This window comes from Maylandia zebra, linkage group LG8, assembly GCF_041146795.1.
Source record: "Maylandia zebra isolate NMK-2024a linkage group LG8, Mzebra_GT3a, whole genome shotgun sequence".
NCBI lineage: Eukaryota > Metazoa > Chordata > Actinopteri > Cichliformes > Cichlidae > Maylandia > Maylandia zebra.
The window spans coordinates 26,727,433-26,755,177 of record NC_135174.1 but is presented as its reverse complement, the minus strand read 5'-3'; the positions used below and the strand labels follow the sequence as shown (position 1 = coordinate 26,755,177).

Here is a 27,745-nt window from a genome sequence, read left to right as displayed (position 1 = left end):
TATTAGACCTGTTTAATGTTTGAATGTTTTCTTTTTTGTTTAGCTTGTTAGCATGCTAACATGTAGTAATATTGCTTGGACTTTATCCTGAGGTGAACATAAATGCTATATTTCTTAATCTCTCCTGTCATTTCACTTTAAACTCTTAAGACTTTGTTTAAAACATGGTTGGAGCCACTATAAAGTGTGGACTACTGCATTTTTATTGTTTTTTTGTTATTAACCAAAGTGACCAAAATTGAGCTCTAGGGTGGAGTGCTGAAGTTATCAGATAATGTTAGCTAGCTTAGTTAGCAAGGTGTAAAAGGTGCTGTTTGCTAAAATCATTTAAATCATAGCCTAATAGATATTTTGGACACCAATAAATCTGTATCGGCAAATAATTTTTATTTGTTGCCTGATAAATGAAAAATTTAAAAGTAAGAAATATGAGCATCTCCCTGTTAAGGTGTTTAAGAAATCAGCCGAGTCAATTTAGGCTAAACATAAAGGTGTAATCCACAACTTGTTGTGATTGTAAAATTAATTGATTTTTAAATGCATTATCGCATTATTTTAGTAAGATAAAAAAAATACAAGTATCAGATTTATAAAACACCAAATATAGGTATCGAGATTGAAAATTATGTATCAGTTGGGCTCTGGTTTAAATCACATGGAGATCAGCACAGTATGTCTGTCGGTTATTTAGATAGTCCAACTAGTGCCAAAGTTTAACATTACTTCTAATGAAAACCACTCACAATTATACCTGACATGTTGTTTGCTTTTTTTGATTATAGGGTCTATAAAGGTTACAGCAGTTTCAGTGACATGGACAGCAAGTGCAATCACACACCCTCCAGAACTAACACAGGAGCCTTGCCTGAACTGCCAAGCAGAAAATGACTCAGAGAAATGGAATCAGCGGGACGAGTGATCGCATCCTCCACTCGGAGGCCTCCAAGGTCTTCCAGCAGGCCAATGGTATGGACCATGAGAAAATCCAGGAGGCTGATGATTGTGAATTGGAGGAGAGGGGACAGGAAGGAGGGCGCCGAGTATCCGTGGCTGTAACAGGAGCAGTCGAAGCTCCAGATGGCGGCTGGGGCTGGATGGTGCTGGTTGCCACTATACTTGTCCTGGCTTTGACACTGGCATTTCCCTCCTGCGTGGGAATCTTCTACACTGACTTGCAGAATGAGTTCCACGCAACCAACAGCGAAACCTCCTGGGTGCCCTCCATCATGACGTCAGCGCTTCATGCAGGAGGTAAAGCTAGAAGACCAGGAAATAAACCAGACCCAAGTTTTTCCAAGCCTAATTTACTCATTTTGGTGTAATTTAAGAGAATAATAACTAGAATTTACCATACTACTGAAGTTGCCCTTTAATGCCCCCTGGCCTGAGGGTAGTTTTTAGTTTGCAGTTGCTGTTATTGTTCAGGGAAAGTATGAAACCAGATAGAGAGAGAAACTGAGGATGCTTTAACCTGTCTTGCTGTGTGATGTTGATTTAAAGGTTATTCCATGAGAAGCTGCAGTCCTGTCATTTCCCACAGCCTCAAGTGTTTCATTGACAGAAGAAATAATGCAAACCTTAGAGTGGCTATTTTCCTTCTGAAGTCTTCATTCCTGTGCTGATGAAAAGTAAAACTCAAAAGAAGCTCATCCTATCATAAATCAAAACTTTCAGATTTATTAGATTAGTTTAAAATAGCTGATTTAGCAATAAATTGTCACTTTTAATAGCAGTTAAACAAAACTAAACTGACGTACTTAGTCTGGCATGATTATCTAAGGTCTAATGTTTCCTGACTTTCAGAAGATATTACTGTTGACTTATTATTTACCGTGATCCTCTCTGTACTGTGTAGGGTCATGATAGACACTGGTTACCAAGAATAAAATGTACTGTATATAAATTATGAATATAGCCACGGTGACATCACCCACATTTTACATTCTCTTTTCGCACCCCCAGGCCAAACGGGTCAGAGAGGTCCAACAAAAACTCAACAGCGAGGTACTAGAAGTATAAATCTCAGTTATATTCTCCATAGGGATGTTGGTAATAAGCCATAATGTTGTATCCATCCAAAGTAGATTTACTATGAGTATGACATTGTAAAACTATAGAAGTCTGTATATATCATCCTTAATCCTGTATACAGATGGATCGGGTATAAAGCAAATCAACCCACAGCTGTTAGGTGGAGGAATCCATCCACAGGGGCCAAAACTGAGAGACAGAGACTAAAATCAGGGACCAAATTATAGCACTTTTTTTAATTTCTGATCTTCATATCTTCATCATCTTCATATCCGCAGATTGTAGATTTATGACAAGAAGGCGTCACACAATTATTCTTATTCTGTTGGCTTCCTTTTAAATCCATCCAAAAACGGAGATTAGTTTGGAGATTTAACCCCTGGAAACACAAGTTGGAAGGATTATGGTCCTTTATCTATGTCCAAGAGTCCTTTCTTCATTAGAAAGATTAGAAATAAGTTTTATGTGATGAGCGGGTGCACATAGTGCAACTTCTTATCTGTCTTATAAGTTTTGAACTGTCAATATTTAAAATGCTAGAATAAAAAGATAGTGGAAATCAGCCCATGGTTTATCTCAGTGTTATCGCAATGGTTGGATAAAGTTCCTCCTCTTTACAATTTCTTCACTCCCAAATAAATTTCAACAACATTTATCAAAAAAAAGTAATAAGCATCATAGTTTTTATTTGAGATGAGGGAAGAGTTCACACATTCAGTATAAAATGCAATTATATGCGAGCGTTTGATCAGAAGCAGCCTGTGGCCTACAACACCTGAACAACTGGTAACTGCCTGTTTAAGTGCACTCCTATGCAACTTAAGTTCCTCTCCTTCAAACTTCTTCCTTCCATTTTCTGAAAATACAGCACACTATTAGCAAAAACCCTTCATAAGGGCCATTTAAAGTCCTCACACGTTTACTGTTTACTCGAACAACATTACATCACGATGACTGTTAAGTATGAACAGGCGACATGCATTGAACAAAACGCAGACACAGAACGTAACATCCCTTTCACGGGGGGATAGTAAAATGAACATAATATATAAGCTAGTCAAAATAATCGGGATTTATAATGAATCTTTAAAAAACCCATACAGATAGTGATAATTGTTGTATGTGGCAATATTAGATTGACCGATAACAACGAGATCAACAATACAGGAGCTTTTGATGAAGAGGAAATTAGCTTTTATGTTATTTATGAAATGTAAAAGCAGAACTAGAGCATAAAAATGCCATTTGATACACATCAGAAAAATATGGGCTTGGGAAAGCTTTAACACAGCAGCACTTCAAGTTTATTTTTTAAGGTTTACGATGAGGATGTTATGCAGTAATGTCAGACTCATCCTTTAATGCTGCTCTGAACAAACCAGAGGTAAATGTATGTTTTGGTCTAAGATGTACACAATAATAGTTGTTTTGTTTTTTCGCATCCATTTCTATTCAAACAGTCAAGATGTGACTTGTGCAGACTTTTAGCTTTTTTAGAGGCTCAGAGCTAATTGGACAGGCTTAGGTTTATCTCCAGTAAATTGCATGAGGGAGCCTTGTCCCAGGCCTGATTTGTGAGCTTAAGAAGTGATTCATGAGTTATTAAAACTGTAACTTTAGAATAAACACAGTCTAAAAGATTCTGATAAAGAATAGCGTGATTAAATTTTTTTTTAATGGCGCAAAAACTGAAGTTTTAAACATGTTAGTTCAGTGATTTTTCCCCCATTAATATCTAGCAGATCTGCTGTTTAACAACAGAGATAGGCCGTGTTAAATTTGACACCCCTGTTAGTGACCTTTAAACAGTGTACACTGCTGTATTTGCTCAAGCTTTCAAGTATACACAGTGAGATTTTTTTCATGGCAGGCAGGTGAGTCAGGATGATGTGTTAGAGATTGAGAAATCTACACACAAAAGGTAGTGTAAGATGAAATCTAATCTCACTGGCAGGCAGGTGAGTAAGAAACAGATGTGTCATCTTGTGCACAGTGTAAATGAATGAGCAGACATATTTTCAGTCATATGTTCGGTTCTTTTGAAGGTCATCCAGTCGGTGCAGATTACAAGTTATGTGAAATGTGCTGGAGGATTAAGGCCTTTGCCCACTCGGGTTCTGGTATTAAACTAAGAGCATTAAATTTGATCCACAGGTCCCTTTTGTAGCATGTTGGTGGAGAAACTTGGCTGCCGAGCGACAATCATGTTGGGAGGGGTCCTGAGCGGGCTTGGAATGGCTGCCAGCTCATTTACCCAGTCAATCACTGAGCTTTACATCACCGCCGGGGTCATTACAGGTCAGCAAGCACTCAGTAGATTTATTATCCCAGCACACATTTCATTGCCATGGGTACACACAGCTACCTGCCGAGCATCAAAGGGCAGGCACAGGTAGAGTTCAGCTGTGCCGAATATTTGTTTGGTTGTTGTAGACCAAAGCAGACAGATTTTGGACAACTGTAAATGCATCATTACATCTTTTATATCACTTAAATTTGACATACAGACATTCAAAAGAAGTTAAAACTCTAATTTCACTTCATAACAGCCTTGGTCTAATTTCCATAGTTGTGGCTGTTCATTTTTGTGGTAAACTCCTAAAGATACAGATACAAAAATTTTACTGCTTTATCTTATTTTTTTTAAAATGTTATCATTGGTACTCCCTGCATAAAAGGAGAAGCCTTACCCAAGGTACCTCTGGACTACTTCCATGTCTTTCCTCTTGGACTTATGCATCTGCAAGTGTTTCAAAATATAAACCTTTCATCATGATTTAATTTTCTGGGAGTGGACGAATTCGCAGTAAGTCAGATCTGTATAGTAGCACAGATGTTGAGTGACTTGTCTGGGGCCAGAATATGATATAAGAGGTTGGTGGACCATCTCTGAAAGTATTTGTCTTAAACTAAATAAATCGTCTAAGATAAAACATGTTTTCCATAGTGGAATATGGTTTCATAGAACCGAGGTTGCTCATGTAACCATGTTTCCTGGTCATGTTTCTGTCCTAATGAACTACACTTCAAGCTTTGTCATAGCTGGAGTATAAGTTCTCATCACGTGCCCTAATCCTAAAAATGAAAGCTAAATGTTTTAGTTTGAGGTTTGCAGTTAAATCACCGCACATGGTCTCACAATGGTCAGTACATGACTTCTACCAGCTGTTGTCCAGAGGTGCACAAGGAGGTTACCTTGAAGGGAGGTCTGACAAATTTAGAATAATAAATAATAAAAATAATAGAATAAAAATAAAAGCATTAGCAAAAAACATTTAGTGTTACTCAGGATAGATTAAACATAATAGAACTTTTCTACATTTATACTTTATAATCCATTAGCACTATCGCTGATAATAAAAATGTCACTCATCTTTCATTGTTTCAGGTCTTGGTTTCTGCTTCAGCTTCCAACCAGCTGTGACAATCCTGGGACACTACTTTGTGCGTCGCCGTGTATTTGCCAACGCCATGTCCTCCACGGGCACCGCCTTGGGACTGTGCGCTCTGCCTGTCCTGGGAAACTACCTCCATACAGAGTACGGTTGGAGAGGAAGTTTTCTCATTCTGGGGGCCGTCCTGCTGAACTGCTGTGTGTGTGGAGCTGTGATGAGGCCCCTCCAGCCCAAAAGGCATCGTGGCCAGCCGCTGATGAACCACGGACCTCCTCCGCCAGATGAGAATAGTGAGAGCAAGAAAAAAGGGAGGGCGAGGACGATTTGGAGCTCCATGTTAGCTTTCCTGAGCAAACACATGGCCTTCAATCAGTTCTGCAATAACTTGCGCTACCGCGTGTACTCCATCGGCATCACGTGGACGATGCTCGGGTTTGTGGTACCTCTGGTGTATCTGGTTCCCTACGCCACAGCAAATGACATGGAGCCGAGTCAGGCTGCGTACCTGCTGTCCATCCTGGGGATCGTCAACATCGTGGTGCGGCCACCGTTTGGCATCGTCTTTAACATGCCATGGTTCAAAGGGCGACACGTTTACGTGTTTTCTGCAGCTTTGCTTGTCAATGGGCTCAGTAACAGCATCTGCTGCATCGGGCCCAGCTTCCATGTACTGCTGGCTTACGTGGTGATCTACGGGCTTTCCATGAGCGTGGTGGGCTCCCTGATGTTTACTGTCCTCATGGATGTAGTGGAGATGAGCTGCTTTCCCTCAGCCCTTGGCCTCCTTGCTGTCATGGAGAGTGTCACGCTGCTCATTGGGCCTCCACTGGCAGGTAAAGGAAATATAGATATTATCATGAGTGAGAGATGTGAAGAGAATGTAGGTCACACTTTTTTATCCCATGAAACCATAACCATAAAGCCAGTAAAAACCCTGGAGGTATAAATATGCAAAATAACTTTTGCCTGTAGTCTCTCTTCATGTTTTCTGCATCACTGGCTTAGATTTTGCATGATGTATGGGACTGGGGGAACAGCTAAAGAGCTGCTTAAAGGATTGGCTTAAATTTTTTCAGGGACTTCAAGGCAACCTCATGAACTCTGGAACAGGTTTGCTCAGGTTTATACTGGCCCTAAGGAGATTCCATCTAAGAGCACCATAGTATAAGGGATGGGGAGAAAATCCAAAGCCCTGTTAATACAATTAAACCTTCAGACTGAAGCTAATTTATGGTCTCAGGTAGACAGAAAGTATTTCCTCTTTGTGTTACTGTGAACTTTGTGTAGTATATATTCCAGACAAACAAAAGGAAGGACTCTGACACCTTTTTGTTTGGCTGCTGGAGCCTCATAACAACTTGAGACCTTTACCAGTAAGAGTCTGAGTGATGGAGCAATGCCAAAAATGCATGACTGTTTACAAGTTGCCAAAAAAGGGGAAAATACTTTCTATAGAAGTTTATCTTCAGTGACTTAAAAGTCCTTTCATACCCACTTTGGCCTTTCTCAGGACTTCACGTCACTTAAAGTTATTGCTTAGTTTAAAATGGATTTCGAGAAAAAAAAAAAGACCAACAGGCTACAAAATCAAACATATCTTTCTAAAACTGACCAATCAACAGTGGGCCGCTCAACAGTGGGCCGCTCAACAGTGGGCCGCTCAACAGTGGGCCGCTCAACAGTGGGCCGCTCAACAGTGGGCCGCTCAACAGTGGACCGCTCAACAGTGGCCTAAATGTGACCTTCCTTTTGAAATTAAAAATGAAACTGTTATGGTTAGATGCAACACATGACGAAATCTGAATCTGGTCTGTCTGGAAAATGTGATATAAAAATCAGTTGGTCTTAACCTCCTAAGACCCGAACTCTTCCACGGCATGCATTTTTAATTTCTCTTTGATATTTTGGCATATTGGGGTCTGATGAATGTAAAAACAAAGAATTACCAGATTTTTTTTTTTTTTACCTTATTTTTGTTTTTATGAAAAATAAGAGCCACATATGGCTAAAATTTAAAATTTTGATAGAACAGTAGCAGTATAATGTCCTCGTAAGTGGATATCAGGCCCTTGTACAGCAAAATAGAGTATTTTGGTCTAAATAACCCAAAATGTGATGTCCACATATGTGGACGCCAGGTCCTAGGAGGTTAAGCAGGCTCAGTTATTCCCAGGTAACCAGTATCATAGTTCAGACAGGGCAGGTGTAACAACAAAAGGTGCGTTTGATGAAGTAAATGTGTTGCTCAATACAGGCATGGAAACAATCCAAATGTGAAATGACAATGAGGCTGGGTAACGGCAGAAGCATAAAGAGAAACTCTAACAAAGGTAAACATAAGATTAGATAAGCACACTCAGATTAGAAAAGGTGGAGAAACCAGACACAAGAACCAGAAACGCCACAGAAACATCATCAAACCCCGATCTGAGGGGTGAAGCAAATTCAACATAGCCAGGCTTTCCTGGCAGAAGCTGATTTGACAAAAAATAAAACTCCCGTAAGAATGAGCGATTATCATGCCGACTGCTTCACTCTATATTCACATAAAAGTTTGTAATTCAGGCATCATTTAGCTGTTTTCTTTCACTAAACGGACAGATTCAGCGCCGCCTACTTCAGTCAGAGAAATGATCAGATAATGAAGATCTGTAAAAAATATAAAATATATGATGGGTAGCACAGGTGCTCCACTCACACAGGTGCGTGATGCTGCGGAAAAGCATTAGTGATTCGTAGTTTGCCGATGATTTTAAACCACAACTCCAGACCAGGTTAACAGTTCAGCTTAAGATCAAGCCAGGCTAAAAGAGCACTGTACTGAAAACTCGTCTCTCTAATTAGTTAATCTCGTGGCAGAAATACTTTCAAAATAAAAGTGGAGGCCAAAAGAACGCAAACTCAAACATATGACAAAAACATGATAGTTTGAGTCTTTGGTGAATTTTCATCCATTTTTTGCACCAGGTTGTTTCTTTATGGTTATTTTTTTCATCTATCCTCATGTTTCTTATCAAGTTACAGTGCACTGACCTCTATTGATCAGTGGCAGAGCTTTGTTGCTGTAGATAAGTCAGTTTAAAAGCCAGCAAGTCAATATTAATCCAGCTCCATCTAAATTCCTGCTCCATACTCATCTTTTCCTTTTATCTGGTTCAACCTATAAAAAAACAAAAAAGTAAAGCCTTCATGTGTGATTGCATACGCTTCAGTGCAAATGTTTTCACATGTGTGTTATGTGAACGGCTGAAATGAAGGAGGAGGCGGCACTGCAGGGTGTTGAGGCCATTTAGCACAGAGAGAAAAACAGTTTGTTCTTCTCAGTGGAGAAGCGAGCTCGAGCTGCAGCAGAGTGAGAAAAGGGCAGAGGCTTCCTCTCCCTCTCAGGGCTGCTTCCGTCTCAGATGACAGTTATGCTTAGACTGTTTATCTGGCTGCTTCTCCAGCTGAACAGTGACATAACCACAGAGACAAGTCACGGCAGGATTATGTTGCTTGTACATCTGACCTGATGTGCTGCTGATTATAACGGGGAAAAGGATTTTCCGAGGTCACAGTTATGGAAGATAAACACAGTTTGAAAAGATGTCTTTTTTTTCTTTTTCTTTTTTTTTGGTGGAGTCAGAATATATTATGCTGATTTGAATAGAGAACTTGCCTGTGAACAAATATCACACTGACCTCTAATAATAATAATAATAATAATAATGGATTGCATTTATATAGCGCTTTTCGGGGCCCTCAAAGCGCTTTACAATTCCACTATTCATTCACTCTCACATTCACACACTGGTGGAGTCAAGCTACAGTTGTAGCCACAGTTGCCCTGGGGATGACAAATGTAAGCTCTGGGTCAGTGATTTTCCACAGGTTTGCGCTTATGAGGACTGCACTATGAAACAAGATTAGTACAACAGATTTAGCCAAGAAAAACCGCCAAGGATTTCTGGACGTCTCTGACGAGAAGCTATCATGAGTCAAAATGCTGACACTGTTGATGTTTTCTTTATTTCCAGGAATCCTGGTTGACAGAACGGGCCACTATTTCCATGTTTTTTTTGCCTGCAGTGCCGTTGTTGCCTCATCCGCCGTGTTCCTTATGGTGTCGTTTTGCTGGCTGGATAAAAAGGAGAGGAAGGCGCTGAATCAGGTGAAGCCACCCACGGCTCCCGACCCGGCGGCACCTACGATTGACATCGTTCCTGGTTGCCAATACAGCAGCGTGTCCACAGAGGGAGATAAAGACAAGGCCTCAGCTAACGGGGCGGAGTATATCACCAGCGTCTGAACCTGCTTACACTGTGTGTCACCTTTTAGCACACGTCACACCTTCGGTCAGACTGTTCTGCAAATGATTCCTAATATTTGCGGCCGCTTGCCTGGTGCGTCAGATGTGTCGAGGTTTATTTTTCTGAAAGATGCCACACATCCTAACATCTGGAGCACCATAAAAGTCAGAACAAATAGTACGAAGAGTAGGGATGGGTATCGTTTAGGTTTTATCCGATACCGGTGCCAAACCGGTACTTTTGAAACGGTGCCGGTGCTTAAACGGTGCTCAAACCGGTGCTTAAAGAATGGAGAACACAAAATTGATCCAAAAACCTCTCATGTTCAGCTGTTTTTTTTGTAAAAAGATAACAATGTTAGCCTTTTCTGCAGCTATAGGGCATATATGGTATCACTCTTGGCTGGAAGCAGTGCTTAAACAATGGAAAAAAACACAAACTTTGTCCAAAAAAATGTTTAACTGTTTTCCACTTTTTCTTCGGTCATTTTAGCCTTTTTGGCCAGGGTGAAGGGAGTATCTGCCATCAAACAAGAAGACAGCCGCATGTAGCTATGATGATGTTTGCTAGTTCACCTTACATGCATTAATGTAATAACGTGGTTAGCCTACTCAACGTAAATTACACACGAACAACGTTAAGCTACTCACGCAGAGAAGAAGTGTATCACAGCTCAGAAAAAAAAGCACCGAAATGTGTGCTGCTTTTCGGTCTGGTTACTACCGTTTATGTCAGAACCTACCGGTACCCATCCCTAACGAAGAGTTTGCACTGTTTGACCAAGGTTGCATCAAGAGATGTGCACTTAAAAACCACGACGTGATTGTACTGTTTATTGTCAAATGCTGCTGATTTTATCTACACAATCTATCACACATGAGGTATATCACTCTAATAAGCCAAGATACGTACATAATCCCTCATTAGAGAAATCAAATCTTTAGTAGTTGTTTGCTGGAACAGTTTTTTTTTTTCAATGGTGTGTTAGTGTACGATGAGCTTAGAGACACAGAGAGTAGATACTCTTGAGCTTTGAAACAGAAAGGAAGGGGACGGTGCAGTAATATCAGTGGGAAACATTGTGGTGCAGCAACCTAGTGAGGCCTTATCAAGAGGGACATGTTATGTTTTTTTTCTATTTCCTGTCATGTTACAGTGGTGAATAGTTGTTAAATACAGCCAAAACCAATGACCAAAAGATTTGAGTTTCATCCAGATCTTTCGAACAGTGTTTCCCACACCTAGACTTCACTTGGGTGTGCAACACAGGTATATGTTGCAATCATTTTTTTTATTTTTACAGCCATCTAACATCACTATCAAGCCCCTCACTCTTATTTTGACATTTCAATCGCTGTTAAACAGCTAGCTCTAGTCCTTTCTCTACAGGCAAGCTGGTCAAAGCATTATTCTGACAGGAGGTTGGTACTAGTTCTGCTCTGGAGCTCTTTCACAGCCCCGAGGGGCAGCTCTAGTCGACAGTTGGTCACTAGAGGACATTCGCTCTGTTTGCCTAGGTAACTCTCTAATGTAGAGTTTATGGGCCCTGCTTTGCCACAGGTGCATAAAATCAAGCACCCAGTCATGCAGTCTGCTTTCACAAACATTTGTGAAAGAATGAGCTCAGTGCACTCCAGAGTTGTCCTGTAACAAGATTCCTTCCTAACTATTCCACAGTCAAGTTTAGGTGATATAATTGCAAAGTGGAAAACTTTAGGAACCACAGCAGCTCAGCCATGTGACCACGTACAGTTACAGAATGGGGTTGCTGGGTGCTGAGGCATATACTGCGAGCTCCAAACCTCCCTGGCATTAACATCAGCACAACAGCTGTGCACCAGGAGCTTCACGGCATCTAGCAGCTCCTGTAGGTATAATGTGTAGGTGGCTCAGCACTTCTGTCCACCTACTGCGTCTATCACCTCTCGTATCAGTCTATTCTGCATTCTCACTCTTGTCTCAGCAGTTGCTTTAATCATTGACCGCAAAGTTAAACTTCACAAGAAGTCGCTCGACGTCACTCAATTTCTCAGTCTCTGCTTTCTGTGTGGGCGCCTCTTTGTAGACCATTCCTCTGTGGGATGAGGAACTTTCTTGAGAGCCAGGTGATGGCTCGGTATTTAATGTCTCAAAGTAGGGCTGGGCAATATGGCCTAAAATTCATATCGCGATATAATTTGAAGCATGTGCGGTAACTATGTATATCACGATATATTCTTTTCTTCTGTATAACGTATTTTCCACACTATAAGGCACACTTAAAATCGAGAGTGTGCCTTATGTATGAATTCTGGTTGTGCTTACTGACCTCGAACCGATTTTGGCTGCAGAAATCTGTTAAAAATGTTTTAGTACAACTTTGGTAAGCCGCACTGCTTGATGGATTGTCGGAGCATTACGGCTGCCGTAGTGAGGAGCTTCGCGGAGTAATCTGGGTCCAAAACTCAGTTGCATCCTACATCTATCTTGGCCAAATTTATATTGTTTCTATCGTATATCGTTTCTATCGCCCACCTCTATCTCAAAGTGTGATTGATATTATTTATTTATCAGTTTAGGACGGCGTCCTTTCACCTCTTTCTCAACAAAACCAAGAATAGATTTTTATTCTGTGGGAAACACCATTTCTACTTTAAGTATGATGTTAGAGGGGATAGCCTGAAAGTAGTCTCAAGAACTGAGTTGCGGTTTTGAGCATAGAAGCCCCACCCACTTCAGTTTCCAGCCAATCAGTAGAAAGTTGGCTTACCAGGAGAGGAATTAAAACACCTGGTTTGAGACAGAGGATGAGCTGAGGGGCAGCAGAAAAGCCCACTAAGATAAATGAGGATTATTTTGAATTGTGAATCATGCAAAGCTACTCTGGGAGAGTAAAAGAATAAAAATATGGAGCCAGAAATGAGCAGAATAGGTCCCCTTTAATGGATCAGGGTTGTTTTTATTTTGTACTTATGACATTATAAAGACATCTTAAAAGACCAAAACCAACAATTTGTTATAGCCTGAGGATTAAGCCAGCAGACTGCACTATACACATTGATGTTAACAATCATAGAAAAGCTTTTCACATTTGGACTTCATGTTTTTTCGTAAAGTACCCACAGATTACTGAACACCGTGTACTTTAATGGCAATGTGAACAGCACAGTTAGACCTGTCGCTCACACATTTTTATCACTGATACCTAATCCAGAGTAAACAGGGGCGTGAAGCGCTTTAATGCCCTTCCGTGTCAGTGAAACTAAGCGAAAGCTGCACAGCAGAGTGTCGTGACACTTTTATGGTTTAAGGCAGATAATTTCAGGGGTGTGAATACTTTTAAACATGACTGGTGCTAAATAAAAAAAGGCTGTAGCTCTGAATGTGAGTTTGTGGTGACCTGTAGAAGGTGTACTTTGATAAGTGATTAAGAAAATAAATGAATGGATGAAAATTTAAACAACACCTCAGTTTAATGCGTTATTGGTTTGCGCACGCAACTGTTTTATCAGTTGCCACTTTAGCTATATTTCAGCTGTATTGAAAAACTCCATCTATTCTCCTTCACTTATTCACTGGAAACTATCACAGGAAAGGCAGGAAGTCAGGATATTTCCACAGCATGTGAAGTTTAAGAATTTTTGAAATTTATGTGCAGTTATTCAGTTTACATGATGTGCAGTGCCTGACATGGTGTTCATGTGTCCTGCTGTAACTCCAGCCTTTCATTCATCTAAATCATTTTAAGGTTAGACCTTTGTTGGTGTTGGCTGTGCGCCAAAATAACTCTTGAGAAGCCGCACCTGTTGGTCAGTGCTCACCTGATTTATGTCTGTACAGCACAAAAACACTGATAAACACACAGTTCCCAATATTAAAGCCTCTGCCTTATTAAATTTAAGTTCAATGCATCCCGTACTCAGTCTCGTGTTTGATAACAACTGATTACTTACTGCAGCATCACATGCCGGCATTGCCAACCTGGAGAACAGCCATACCGATTATGTTCAGCTTGTTTAAAAGCTAATTACCAGGAGCGGTCTGAGCGAAACTCAAAATTTATATCTTTTAAAATAAACCACAACTATACTTTACAAGTCCGGTTTTGTTCGTAGAAAGCGCCGAATCACTGCTGTCGTTTTTTTTTCTTTTCTTTTTAATGAAATGTTTGTTTGTTTTTTAGCGGGAGTAAGTACCGTATTTGTTTGGGTCTATTTTCAGCTGCGGATGAATACATACTCGTGGCAATGAATGAACTGTGAAACAGTGGAGCTATATCAGACTTGTAGCATGAATTTATTGTTGCTTTTATTCTTGTTAGTGGTTGGTTCGTTTCAGGAATGATAAAGATGAAAAGGAAAGCAGACTGATAGCCCTGTGAGGTCTAAGTCATCATCGATGGTGAGAAATGACCCAGATTCTGCATTTCAGGAATAAACAGGAGCTTTGTGTTTAGAGGTGCTTAGACCTCAGAGGGAATTTTAACAAGGTGTAGTAAACGATATATTACTTTATTATTTTTGGCTTCTTTAAAGAAGAATCATACATTTTCTTCCCACCTTGCTGAGCTGTTTGGTTCACTCAACATGGACCTAGAAAATTGTTGCCTGCACTTCAGAGTCATATATAGCAATTTAACATGTACTGTAATAGCAGTGAATTAATGATGTTTTTCTTTTCTTGTGCTTGCTTTTCATTCCTCAATGCAACAGTGCCTTTTTACATAGCTGCCGTGTTTCGTAAAAATTACCCACACTGATAATTTCACGTGCTTTCAGAAACAAAGAAGCAGATGGTTTCGCTTTTCATGTCAGACATTTGAAACATTTCTTCGAAGGAATATTTCAAAGGCGCTGATCACAGCTCACACTACAAGTACAAGCTATTATAACAGAGTATTGAATACACTTTTCAGGTATAAACTGTATTGCAGTAAACAAAGATGTAAGCACCAACAGAGGATTTTAGTAATTTTTAGATGCTTGTCTTGCTTTAATTCAAATAACTTTATTATAAATTCTTTATTTATATATTATGATTCTGGAAAATAAATGTTTGAATATCAGAGATGTCTCTTGGGATTTTTTTAAATTTTTAAATTTTATGTATTTTTACGTGCCTCGGTTATTATTGGAGAATAAAACACAGCCTCTCAGACTGAGAACTAATGTTCTTCTTATTTTTTATTAGTACACATAATATTGGTGCGTATTTATTTGAAGTATACTGAAAAAGGTTTGAGAGGGATTTAAGCTCCTGAAGCCCAGCAGTTGTTGGTAAGTGCCCAATAAATTAGTGGAAACAGTCAAAGTTTGATCTTACTAGGAAAAAAGACCATTTGATTTTATACCTAATAAAATTATAAAAATGGATAAGAGACACTTGGGAGAAACTCTGTTTCTCTGCTGACATTTTTACTTTGGCCCAATCAGTGACACTGTGTGTTTACACACTATAATACCCTTAATATAGTCCTTAGGGCTCCACAGCATATGATACCTGCTGAACTTGGTCCTCTCTCTATGTGCAAGAATCATTGAATGTCATGCTGAGGAGAAAGTAAAACTATATTATATGTGTTCTCTTCAAACTTGTTTTCATAAGTGCTTGTTTAAAAACTAGAACAAAAATAACAAAAAATATCAACATGGATGTAATACAAGGCTTTATTATCAAATATAAGCCTGTATACTGTTTATTTTTTCTTATAGTATGAAAGGGTTGACACTGATTTTATATTTTCTTATAAGAATTAATAAATTCCACAAAAAAAAATTTTCATGGTCAAAAAGTTTGGTGTCAACATTTTATGATCAATTGTTCAAAAATGGTTGATCGGTCTCTGCTGATGCTGGTAAAATTGCACTAGTGTCTGTCTGTCTGTCTGTCTAAATTAATATAAAAAACTGGGATCTGACTTGTGCTGTAAAGGCCAGGCAATATGATAAGAAAATGACATCCAAGTGTCCCCTGTTATGCTACAAGAATCATGTGTAATGTTATTATTATGCTTTTATGTATTATACTATTTTTAGAAATTGCAAAAATGGGAATTTTCACCAGTAAACTGTCATATGAAATATATAAAACCTAACTTTCATGTAAAAACATTTTTTTAAGAGTTTTTGCCAAAATTAGTGTCACACTGTCAAAAGGGTGTAAATCTTTCCTACACAGACAATTAAACAAACCGCCGTGCCTTTATTGTGAAAGGGAGGAAGTAGTTTCCAGCAGCATAAGCAACGACGCAAACTGCTGCCATCTTGTGGCCAATGTGTGAAATGAGCCGTTTTCTTAGTGTAAAACTTTCCACAGCTGTCCCACAAACGTTGATTCGTGGTACAAAAACGATAGTTGAACAGACATGAGGACAGAGTTTGATATTTTGTGTAATGTCGCTCTTTTTTTTTTTTTTTTTAACGTGGTCTGAGCCGCGCAGGTGTCAGCTAAATGAAAGTGAAAGTAAAAGTGAAGCGGGTGCTGCAGACACTTAAGCTAGCTGTGCTCTGTGGAGGAGAGAGATATACGGTAGGTAATCTAAATCAATCCCGATTAACTCAATTTTAAATACATTTTAATGCGTCACAGGTGTATACACAGGTAAATGTGAAACGGCAGGTAGGAGAGCAGGTAACCTAAACGGCCTATTACTGAAGTTACCACCTCAATTAAGAAAGCTACAATGAGAACCAGCAGCTGCAGATATATTTTATGCTCCAGTTGCATTAAATATCTGTAAGGCTTTGTTAATATAACTATAACAGATATTAGTGTTAACGTTTTGCTCATATTTTCCATAAGTGTGATGTAGACAGTTTGAAAAACAGCACCGTTTTATCCCCGGAGTCACAAAATGTGTCTCTGTGGTACTTAGAGTAGATTAAATTAAAAATGCAGGACCTATATTTTTACTTTTTTGCATATTTTATTCAGTGATTAAGGATATATTTGTTGAGAGTAACCCTAATACTGCGAGAGTGGGTGTAAATAAACAAAAACTGAAACCAAAAAACGACACAAAGTATAACAAATAGAGAGGAAATGTGGTTATTTTTAGCCTTTTATAGTTTGGTCCAGTTTGTTATTACACCGTCTCAGGTGAGGTTTTGGTCCAGATGTTTGAGGCTTGAGGATGACCTCATGATCGTGAGCCAAATGCTTCACAAAGCGCTGTGTTTGTACTGTAATCTCTCCTCTGAAGTCATGAAAAATTAGGCTCCTGACTAGTGTTATTACAGTATAAAATTTCATATTACTTTACCTTTTTTTAATTTAAAATTTTTAGTTTCAGTTTACGCTAGTTTCACTCTGTTGCCAGATTTGATCCTTCCATTTTGGAATAGGAAAGGTTTAGTTTCAGTTCAGTTTTACTTTTTATTTTCTCTGATATTTTCTATCGATATTTATGTTCTTATAAAACCACTTAAATGAATGTTGGGCCACAGTAGCAAAAGGTCCTAAATTAACCAAAAGTAATTCAGGCACACACACAGTCATACATACACACATTAAACTTGCGCAAATTATGTACCAATGAGATAGAATATCTTAAAACAGAATTACATGGAGAAAAAAAATAAAATAAGAAGATGAAACAAATTAAGCAAACACTAGAAACTAAATGAAACTAAACGAAACCAGATAGAAATTAATAAAGAAAATGTCTATTTAGTGTTTACGTTTCTATTTTCATCTTCTTGTGGAAGGAAAAATGTTAAGGACCATTTACACAGGGACCAATTAACTCATCATGCATTGCTTTGCAGATGATGGTTGGCCACTAGTGGACAGTCCGGGCTCCATGTAGTATTTACTACCAGGTCATATGCCAGTCAGTGGTTTCCTGTGCACTCCTTGTTAGTCGCTCACCTTGAAGGTAATGGCCGTTTGCTTCCTGTATGAACGGTTTTTGGTTGAAGTAGAAGCTTTTCAATCTGATTTAACTATTTTCCTGAGAGAGAGAAAAAGAAGATACTCAAATCAACCAATCAGAACGGTGAAGTTCAAAAGAATCACCTTCCCACTATGAGCTGCTCACACCTGCAATAGTTAACTCTGAACCTTAAGTCCTGTTTGCCCGATTTTCCCCCTCTGGCAGTTTCCACTGTCATTGAGATGATTGGGATTAATAGTTAAATATTTTACAAAAAGACACACGTTTGGGAAATATAATTGTTTTCCTGATAAAGTAAATCTAGATTTTAACACATCTTTTCTGAGTGACTGTAATACTTGCTGTTGTAGGATCCGATTGAGCCTCCTGCGTTTTCACCGCCAACCGAGGGTAAAATGACGGATGTGGCAGCCTCAGGATTTTTCGTCCTTGTTTTCGATGCAGTTCTGGGTTCATCGATGTGGACCGGGCTGCTGCTGCTCGACTGCTCCAGCTGTGGTGGACTGGAAGGCGTGTGGGCCTTTGGAGCTGTAAAATGGGTTTTCCTCCATGTTTTCACCTCTGTGTTGACTGATGGAAAGCCCCAGCCTGTTCTCCACAGGTTGGTGGCGCTCCTTTGCCTTCTTCCTCCCGTGTTTGAAAGTGGACGCTTCCTTAAAGCATCTCCATCTGAGCCTTACTCGGGCCCATCTCCCAATCTCAGCATGCTCCTCTTGGGCCCGATGGCCTCATCTCTGGCCTGTTTAATTTGGGAAAAGGGTCTCAGTGGGAATGGAAAAACAAAAACGGACAGCGTCAAACTGGATACCAGTGGGCTGCTTATGGGGACATTAAAATATTTCAAACCAGACACTCTCTACCTGATCGCAGCGTTCGGTTTCCTCATCTTAGGAGTCATCTGTAAGTATAAAACATTCCCATTTTATAGTGTGTTAGATAGAGCACATGTGTTTATTACAGTGTAAGACTTATGGATCAGAAACATGCAGGCAGAAGTAGCCGTGTTAGGATCAGAGGGTGGAGGGCAAGCTTGTTAGCAAGCACTCCCTCATAAAATATTTCTAAGAGACCGGACTTGCTGTTCTGTGTGCATCAGAGTGGAAACAGAAGCTGCAGAAGTTTGTTTATAGGTTAGGAGGCCTTGAATGTATGTATTTGTCTTTTTCTTCCTGGATTCCAAATCCTGTTAGACCTGAAAGGTCCTGCATGTTACTTAATTCAGAGAAGTAAACAAAACTTCTCTTTTACTCTGTTTAAGGTTTTTTTCTAATCAGCTGGAAGAGAAGGGACCTTTGAGTCTACAAATCCTCTCTAAAACACAGTATATAAGTAAAAATTAGACTGTGAGAGCAGATTTTCTCCTATCATTGTTCACTGATAGAGTAAAACCATCGATTCCTGCTGCTGAGTCTGTGTGCTGGGATGGCAGAATTAGCCACGTTGGAATATTTGTTCCAAAGACCAGCACAGATTTGAACCATTCGTTTATGTCCACAAAAGGGCAAATCAATACGAGAGACGAGTTATGTCAACATTAGCATGTTTTATAAGGTCCACGTGCAGGTTTTGGCATTTTAAAAAAATAGGCTGGGCAAGATGATTTTACCATGACAGCACTTTTCGTGCCTGCAGCATGTCCCGGCACCTGTACACTGACTCCACCTGCTCATCCAAGATTTGTCACTTCTGCTAAGAAACCCCTACAAAGAGGGGGCTGGCTTAAAAATGCACAGTCTGTCCTTTATATACGGTCCATCATCAGCACTCATAACCTAGTCAGTAACAAATGTGATTTCCACCACACACTACATGTCCTTAAATACTCACTACGGTTTAATACTGCTTTCGAAATAAGTTTTTAATAAATTTGTTGACTTTGTCCCTGTTTACCTTTGTACCTGTCATTCATCTTTCCTCACAGGTGATACGTTTATCCCGTTGTATCAGGGGAAGGTCATTGATATGCTGAGTGGTAAAGTACTTGAAGCCGGCTTCGGTTATGCGCTCGGAGAGCTGGTTCTCATTTCTCTCGGAAGGTGATGAACCAAAACTGTTCCCACCATTTCTTTGTCTCTCAGATATTTGTAGGAAGAACATTTATTTACTTGGCATCTCTCTGATTTTTTTGTCTTTCCATCTTAACAGCGCGCTCTTCTCTGGCATGAGAGGTGGTATATTTATGTGCACCTTGGCCAGACTGAACAAGAGGCTGAAGCATTTGCTGTTTCACACCCTCCTGAAGCAGGAAGTGCAGTTCTTTGATGATAACAACCCCGGTGAGAGGAGCACGACATGTCTATTAAGATATTTAGGGACTGCATGAATTTGCAGGGTCAACAATGCCAAAGGTTCCCCTAATGAAAATATTAACGCTGATTTAACCTTCGGTAAATGGAGCGTCATCTTAAACTGCAATTGGCCTGACAAACTAGCGTCTAAAAAGCCTCATAATCTAAAACAAACATTGAAGCTGTGCAGATTTAAGCGGTTACTGAACTCTGTCCTTTTCTCTGTTTCACCATCCAGGTCGTCTTTCCTCCCGCCTGCACTCTGATGTGGACAGGATGGGCCGCACGGTAGCGCTGAATGCTAACGCCGTGGTTCGCAGCACAGTAAAAACCTTCCTCATGTTGGTAGTGATGTTACGCCTGTCCTGGGAGCTCACTGTGCTCACCTGCATAGAGATGCCACTCTTAGCTGTAGTGCAAAACAAATACAGCACCTTGTATAAGGTAGGTGTAAAAGGAAGAAAAAACAGCCAGACTTTTCTTTATCTTTTTTCGATGACAGGAAGAAAAATGTTTGCAGCTGGAAAGAATCAAGGATATTAAAAGTGGGAGTCATGAAGACTTTATTTGTTGATCCTGATTTGTTGTCTGACAGGAGCTGAAAGAGCAGATTCAGGACTGCCAAGCTCAGAATGCAGACCTGGCTTCCCAGACGGTCAGCGGGATTCAAACCGTCCGCAGCTTCAAGGCCGAGAAAGACGAAATCAGGAGATATCAGGAGGCTCTGGCGCAGATGCGCGTAGTCAAGAGACGTTCAGGAATCTACAGTTCAGTCTTTCTCCTAGTGCGGAGGGTAAGGCGACAGTCATGTTACAAGCAAGGGAACATGTTTCATTCTCAGCTCTAACTGCATATGTGCTAATATTTAAGCACCAAGAAGAAACGGTACCCTGGTTTCTTAAAGCATTTTAGTATTTCCCCAGTATTTGATATGTGCTGACATGATAATGGATCCTGCTTTGTTTGTTTTTTAGCTCCTTCGCAAGTAACCCTCCTCTCCAAACTCTCTTTATTTAGCTGGTGTCTCTGGGGATAAAGATACTGATGCTGTTACAGGCCCGCACTCTCATCTCGTCCGGAAAGCTCAGCATCGGCAGTCTTGTGTCCTTCTTCTTGTATCAGAAGCCCATGTCAGTCAATTTAAGGGTAAGCCGAATCATTCTGGATATTTATTAACATGTAGTGCCTGTTTTTGATATTCAACGGGTTATTTATGTCGCAGGAGATTTTGTACTGCTATGGTGAAACGGTGGCCACAGTTGGAGTGATTTCCAAAGTGTTCAGCTACCTGGACAGGACACCCAAGTGTAAGGAGGAGGGAGATTTAGCTCCTGACAATCTGCAGGGAAGAATTGTTTTCCAAAATGTCACCTTCAAATATCAAGAGAAACTTGCCCTGAAGGTAACAGTTTCCTAGTGTTACAGTGATGGTTGTGTTCATCCTACAGTGTCACTGTTGGAATGGTGTTAATCATTAATTTGTGAGAGGTGGACAGATTTATGAATGCTGCACTGACGTCTTCTCTCCAGTCAGTGTCGATGGAGCTGCAGCCAGGGAAGATGACGGCGTTGGTGGGTCCCTCCGGCAGTGGAAAGACCACCTGTGTCAGCCTCCTGAAGAGGCTGTATGAGCCCCAGGAGGGTGAGATCCTGCTGGATGGAAAGCCGCTCCACCTTTACAAACACAAATATTTCCATCAAAAGGTACAGACGGCTCATTGTACAGCTTAAATCATTGTACTAAATCAAATAATGTAGGGATGCTCCTGGTACATATGATCTCAGTACTTAATGTGTCTTTAATTGATGCAAACATGTAATCGTATGTTAGATATAGATGCAGTTAATGTTTAAAACTGTGGGTCTAATCTAACATCAGCTTCAAGTCACAGACCTCGGTTCCTCAAATGAATGACACAAAGAGGTCGTCAGAGGGTTTCTGTAAAGACTTTTCTTGCTTGGAAAGCTGCCGTGTCTAGTCTTGTCTTCAGCTCAAACACTCTTCAGAGTTTTGAGGCTGGAAAATTTTTGTTTGACTGGAGCAGCTGGACCAGTTCTGGGGACGAGGGTGTAAGTGTATTTGATTTACTAGTAGGTCTAGATCTTAAAATAGCACGTGGACAGTGAACCTCCTTCTTTCCACATGTAGCCCAACAAAACTTTGACTCTCAGGTTTTGTTCTTGTGAGACGCGTCAGCTTATTTACTTTAATTGTTTAAATGGTGAAACCACATTAATCCTTTCTTTGTGCAGGTAACCCTGGTTTCCCAGAATCCCGTGCTGTTCTCTGGCTCCCTGAGATACAACATTGAATACGGCCTGCAGGATTGCGGCATCGAGAAGGTGAAAGAAACTGCAAATAATGTCAACGCACACGACTTCATCTCTGAAATGGAGAACGAGTACGACACAGGTACAGAGCCATCTGTGGTATTGTGCCTCACCTCAATCACACGGGTCTAGAGACCACTTGGCAACTGTCTGCCAACCACTGGTTACAGTGGAAAAATGAGCATTACCTGACCAGTTCTGAGTTGTTGCTAAAGCTAATCAAAAGCCTAAAGAGCTGTCAGTGAGCCCCTGGTAACCGCTGGCACTGTGAACCTCGAGCAGGTTGCTTGTCTTTTCTATATGACATAATTGTCTGTTGCTCCTTTTGAAATGTGTCATTAATGCACAACTTTTATTTTGAAGACAAATGTCCTCAGTTTCCAGGAATGTGGAGTAGAGCAGAAAAGTAATAACAGTAGCTTTTAAAGAGATAAAATTAACATTGAGACGAACTGAGTTCAGCTTATTGGTCCACAGCAGTCCCAGTTTATCATGTGACCCCTTGGGAAAACGAAATCCCACCCCTGAAAGACCAGCACGCTTCTGCATATTAACTTTGCCCACAGCGGTGAAAATAATCACTGAAATTTGAAGAGTGTTATTAATGAGTACATACCTACAACATGGAAAAATTCAGATTCATGTTGTTTACTTTTGCTTGATTGCCTTTCTTTACATTACTTCTCTATCTACTCATACTGCATATTGCAGTGAGATATTTCTCTTATAAGCCCCTCGTGTGTGTTTTTTCTTTTCATTACATTCATTACATCAGGAAATAAAAATATATGACAGCTACAGAGGTGATCTAACAAGAAGAAAATGCTCAAGTCAGTTGACAAAATAATCAAGTACAGAGGCACATGTTTAAAATAGATCATGGTGAGCTGCAGATAGGTTTATGAAAGTTAATATTAACTTTTTCTGACAGATGTGAAGTAAGGAAAGTCAGATTTTACAGATGTAAAATATCCAGCTGGAAGCTGGTAGCCAGGTAAACCACGAGCTATGTTTCAGTAATGATTAACTGTAAAGTTGTGATGGAAAAACCTGAAGCAGGTGCATGTTTTCCACTGTAACCTTGGTCTGTGTTGTTTGTCCTCTCAGATGTAGGAGAAGGTGGGGGTCGTCTTGCAGGAGGACAGAAGCAGTGCATCGCCGTGATCAGAGCTCTGGTTCGAGACCCGCAGGTCATCATTCTGGATGAAGCAACCAGTAAACTGGATGTCGAGGCGCAGCATTCAGTACGTATATAAAAATAAAGCTCAGAAACTTCCATACGACCCTCAGCTTTCCTCACGGTGACCAAACAAGGAAATCCTGCAAGCAAGAAGCGTGAATGGGTTTTCTCTGTGTGTGGGTGTGAGTCAAGCAGCTGCTCTTACATATCTGGCGATGAGAAAGTTTGGGCAGTGGGCCAATAACACAAAAAGAAAAAGCAAACCTCCCCTGATTTAGATTTGGCTGGTCTCCTGTTCCTCTCAGGCGAGTCTGGACCGCTTCCATCATGATTTTTAATCTCTTTGATGAAGTGCACCTGAACTTGTACCTCTAGTATGTGTCAAAATGCAGATCCTTCAAAGTTATTTTGTTTTGGAAGTGGACAAAGTCACGGGGTTGCAAATCCATTAATCCACACAGTGGCCCACACCTGATGTGAGTATGTTCACCCCAGATGACTCAGGACAGTCTCACCCTGGTCCCTCTCATCACCCGATCCACCGCCTTCAGGTTTGGAAACTTGTCAGCTCGCGTCCTTCACTCCAGAGTCGTATCAGTTGGTGTTTGCTCTGTAGGTGTGAGGTTTGTTAAGAAATGACAGAGCTCATAGTGCACGTGGTCAAAATAGGGGTTACAGGAAGTGATCTAAACATAAACTCAGGGCTGTGCTCAAAGCATCTCTCCTGACCTGTGGCTCGCTCATCGAGAAGATGAGCGAGCCACATTTGAAACTAGAAAAATTTGCATTTCCTGCGAAAATGCTGTGTGGATGCCTTAACGCTGAAGATGTATGCCGAAAAAAGCTGAAAAAGTTGAGAAAAAAAAAAAACTGCCCTGAGCAGGATTCGAACCTGGCCCTCCTGGTCTAAGGGCTGCTATTTAGCTCATTCTCACAAAGAAGAGGTGGAGAGACTGACAATTGTGCTGAAATGAGCAGAAGCTGCTGAGAATTGTGCTGATAAAAGGTGGAAAGGCTGAAAATGTTTCAGAAGAGGTGAATAAGCAGAATTTGGGCAGAAAAGAGGTGAAAACTCTGAATATTTTGCTGAAAAGAGTTCAATCAGCAGAATTTCTTCTGCATAGATTTCAATCAGCAGAATTTCTGCTCAAAAGAGTTTTTTCTGAAAACAGCTGAGATTTGTGCTAATAAGAGGTGAAAAGGCTGAAAATTTTGCAGAAAAGAGATGAAGCAGCAGAATTTCTGCTGAAAAGAGGTAAAGAAGCAAAACGTTGCGCTGAAAAGAGATGAATCAGCAGAATTTCTGCTGAAAATAGTTTTTTTCTGAAAACAGCAGAAAAAACTGAAAATTTTGCTGAAAAGAGTTCAATCAGCAGAATTTCTGCTAAAAATAGGTTTTTGCTGAAAACAGCTGAAAAAGCTGGTATTTGTGCTGAAAAGTGGTGAAAAAACTGAAAATTGTGCTGAAAAGAGTTTTAAAAAAGTTTAACTGTTAACTGAAAGAAATTTTGCCATAAGCGGGACTTGAACCCGGGCCTTCCAGTCTGAGAACGGATGCTCAACTCACTGAGCTAAAACACAGGTCAACCCGGCAAGGAAAATCAGTGAGGCCACTGATAATATGGCAGAAATGGGCAAAAAATATTGCAAAAAAAATTCAATATCTCAAAAAGTATAGAAGTTATGAGCACCAAAAGTCATAGCCAGAAAGAGCAGAATTTTTTAAAGTTTGAACGGAGAAAATTGGCTGAAAACTGAGGGAGTAGTTAACGTCCAAAAAAACGTACGGAAGCAACTTGAAAAAGAAAAATAAAGAATAAAGAGAAACAGGAACTCAATAGTGTGGATGCCTATTACTATAAGACAGTTTTCTAATTTTATGGGCCTGTTGCTGGAACTTGAATGAACATAGCTCTGGCTGTGAGTGCAGAAGCCCCACCCATCTGTTTATGAGTGGCAACCAATCAGATGAAGGGGCTAAACTTGTAACTATAAATTAGAATAGAAATAACACAGAAGCTTAAAGCAGCAACACCCCCAGTCTTGACATGGAAAACAATAGCCCAAAGATATCTCTGCACACCTGAATCAGAGGCAGGTCGAAGGGAAACCTAAAGCTTTTTGGAATTTTTTAGGGTTTTATGAGTTTAGTATTATTGTAAAGTTGATTTTTTTAAGACTAACCAGTTAATCCAGAAAGTATTTAGCTGATAAACTGATAATAAACACAACCACTACCTGCAGCCAAAGAGGGGAAGAGGTCCACAAAAGAATTGTGTTTGTGAAGTGGCCTCATATTTCTGTGTTCAGGTGCTGAAGGAGATTTTTGCTCGTGGCCGGACGGTGCTGGTCGTGGCTCATCAGCTGAAGACTGTGGAGCAGGCTGATCACATCATCTTCTTGGAGAACGGCGAGGTCGTAGAGGAGGGGACGCACAGTGAGCTGATGGCCAAAAAAGGGCGTTACTATCGTCTGAAGGAGGAGCTGTTCTCTCAGGACAGCCAATGACCTGCTCGTGCTTTCGTCGCACAAATACTTTCGTTTCTAGACAAAGAAGAAGTGATGTTGTTTACCTGTTTGTATCATGAGAAATGAACTGTTCATCATCAGAAAACTTCAAACGGCAGAAGTGTTACTGCAATGTTTGGTCGGTCAGAGGAGCTCAACTCGTCCATCCTCGTTTATTTATCTGGGAGGAAACGTTTGAAGTGGAGAGAATATTATAATCATGACCTTTAGCTACCATGGGTAACTACATTTTGAGAGTATAGTTTATATATGCAATTTATTGGCAGTATTAGAGGAAAAATGTGGGGTTTCCTGCCAGTAAACAATGCAAATAAATATGAATACTCCACATGGCAGCAGAACGGTCATGACATAAAGTGACTCAGATTTAGAGGTCGTCCTCTAAAATGAAGTGTTTTCTGATTCAGTCCTTGACATTCAGAGCACACCAACACTGAAGCCCTCCATCATTTTAAGGCAATTAAAATGATGGAGGGCTTCAGTGTTGGTGTGCTCTGAATGTCAAGGACTGTTTTTCTCACTGCCTTTTGTGCTCCATGTGTTAAAGCTTTGCTGTGAATCACGGGTTAAACTCCTTAAAGAAGCCCTCGCTCTAACAGAAGCTCCTGTTAAGGTGAGACTTTGTCACTGACATTCGTCACTCCTCCTGTCAGAGTTATCATCACCTGTGGTTTCCACCGTGAATCATGGTGTCTTTTCCTGAAACTCCAGAAATATTATTTTTAGTGGATTTTGTTCACTGATGTACTTTTTTAAACTATACTTATTAAAATTGCTTTTGAAGAAAAATTGATGGAAATTTTTGAGTCCTGATCCGTTCCAGTTTTTTACTTCGGTCGTTTCTCTTCCTTATTAAGACTTCCTCATTGGAGGTCAGCTTCATTTAATGTTGAAACCTCATGTATACTGAAGGATAACTTAGAGGATGTGTTTTTATATAAATCAAAAACTGGATTTTGTTCCTTACGAGCTCCACAGTGCAGAGGAGACACAAATCCCTGGGACTGTTATGGCAGGAGTCCACTTAAATGTTAATATCTCCTCCTGCTGCTGCCTCCTTTTCTATCCATGGATGATCACTGACAAGCTGATTTTTGCCTGCAAACTTTTACTGGAAGATGGAAAGAAAACAAAGCTGTAGAGACCAAATAAGTGGAATAAGATACCAAAAAACCTGGCTGAACAGAACGAGGTTCAAACACTGAAAAACAAGTATAAAATAAACAGATTAATTTAAAAACAACAAGTGTTTTCATCCAAATTCCCTCCAGGGCTATGAAAGGATATTTCCACATTTTTGACTTGCAAATATGTTTCTATTCTTGTGCAGATAAGCCTATTTTGGCTTCACTTCCGCATGTTCTTGGCAGGCTTTTACATCTGCTTTCTTGTTTTTATGTTCATGGGAAGACTTTCACGTTTCCTGTTTTGCCGAACCCCTCCTTTATCATTTTATTTAGCATCATTTGTAAACGCCGAAAAAATCTTAGGTCTTCAAAAACAAATTCTAAAGCTTTGAATAGTTCCTCTGTGTAGAAAACATTAACACTAGTTCATACTATGTAACACAATTTAATGGGCTACATGTTTAACTTCCAACACCAATAATAGAGTTGCTATTGTAACCGGTGTAATTATAACAAGATGTGATTTATGACCCTGTTACACTATGACACTATCAATATTCGGATCGATCCACCTACTTCGGCAGGGGTTCAACGTCCGAGTGAGAGAGTGTAAGCGGGTTGAGCCTTATCAGAAGAGGAGTTAACAGCCTGTCGCTCAGTTCTCTGCTGGAGACGAAAAACCTCAGCTCAAGCTTTGTGTCC

At 40.2% G+C, this 27,745-nt stretch overlaps 2 protein-coding genes and 1 long non-coding RNA gene across 4 annotated transcripts; 2 read left to right on the top strand and 1 right to left on the bottom strand.

The window, feature by feature from the left end:
• The first annotated feature begins 929 nt into the window (after positions 1–929).
• Positions 930–14,759, top strand: slc16a5a (solute carrier family 16 member 5a). The gene is given in 5 exon segments (XM_012923204.5): positions 930–1,108; positions 1,111–1,251; positions 4,186–4,329; positions 5,420–6,259; positions 9,443–14,759. Coding segments are annotated over 5 exon segments (1,428 nt in total). The 5' UTR covers positions 930–1,077; the 3' UTR covers positions 9,715–14,759.
• LOC143419903 (uncharacterized) lies at positions 6,121–27,745 on the bottom strand. Of its 2 annotated transcripts, XR_013099925.1 has the most exons (6): positions 27,620–27,745; positions 25,626–26,076; positions 20,086–23,997; positions 17,927–18,486; positions 17,564–17,645; positions 6,121–6,252 (listed from the first exon to the last, which is right to left on the bottom strand). It is a non-coding gene; the product is annotated as an uncharacterized LOC143419903 (long non-coding RNA). The 2 variants fall into 2 exon arrangements; XR_013099926.1 differs by lacking the exon at positions 20,086–23,997.
• Positions 15,952–25,895, top strand: tap2t (transporter associated with antigen processing, subunit type t, teleost specific). The gene is made up of 12 exons (XM_004565879.6): positions 15,952–16,222; positions 17,939–18,488; positions 19,510–19,624; positions 19,734–19,864; positions 20,115–20,320; positions 20,472–20,669; positions 20,894–21,022; positions 21,099–21,278; positions 21,407–21,580; positions 22,130–22,289; positions 23,315–23,451; positions 25,698–25,895. Exons 1-12 carry the CDS (start codon positions 16,145–16,147, stop codon positions 25,893–25,895), a joined length of 2,256 nt encoding a protein of 751 aa, XP_004565936.3. The 5' UTR covers positions 15,952–16,144.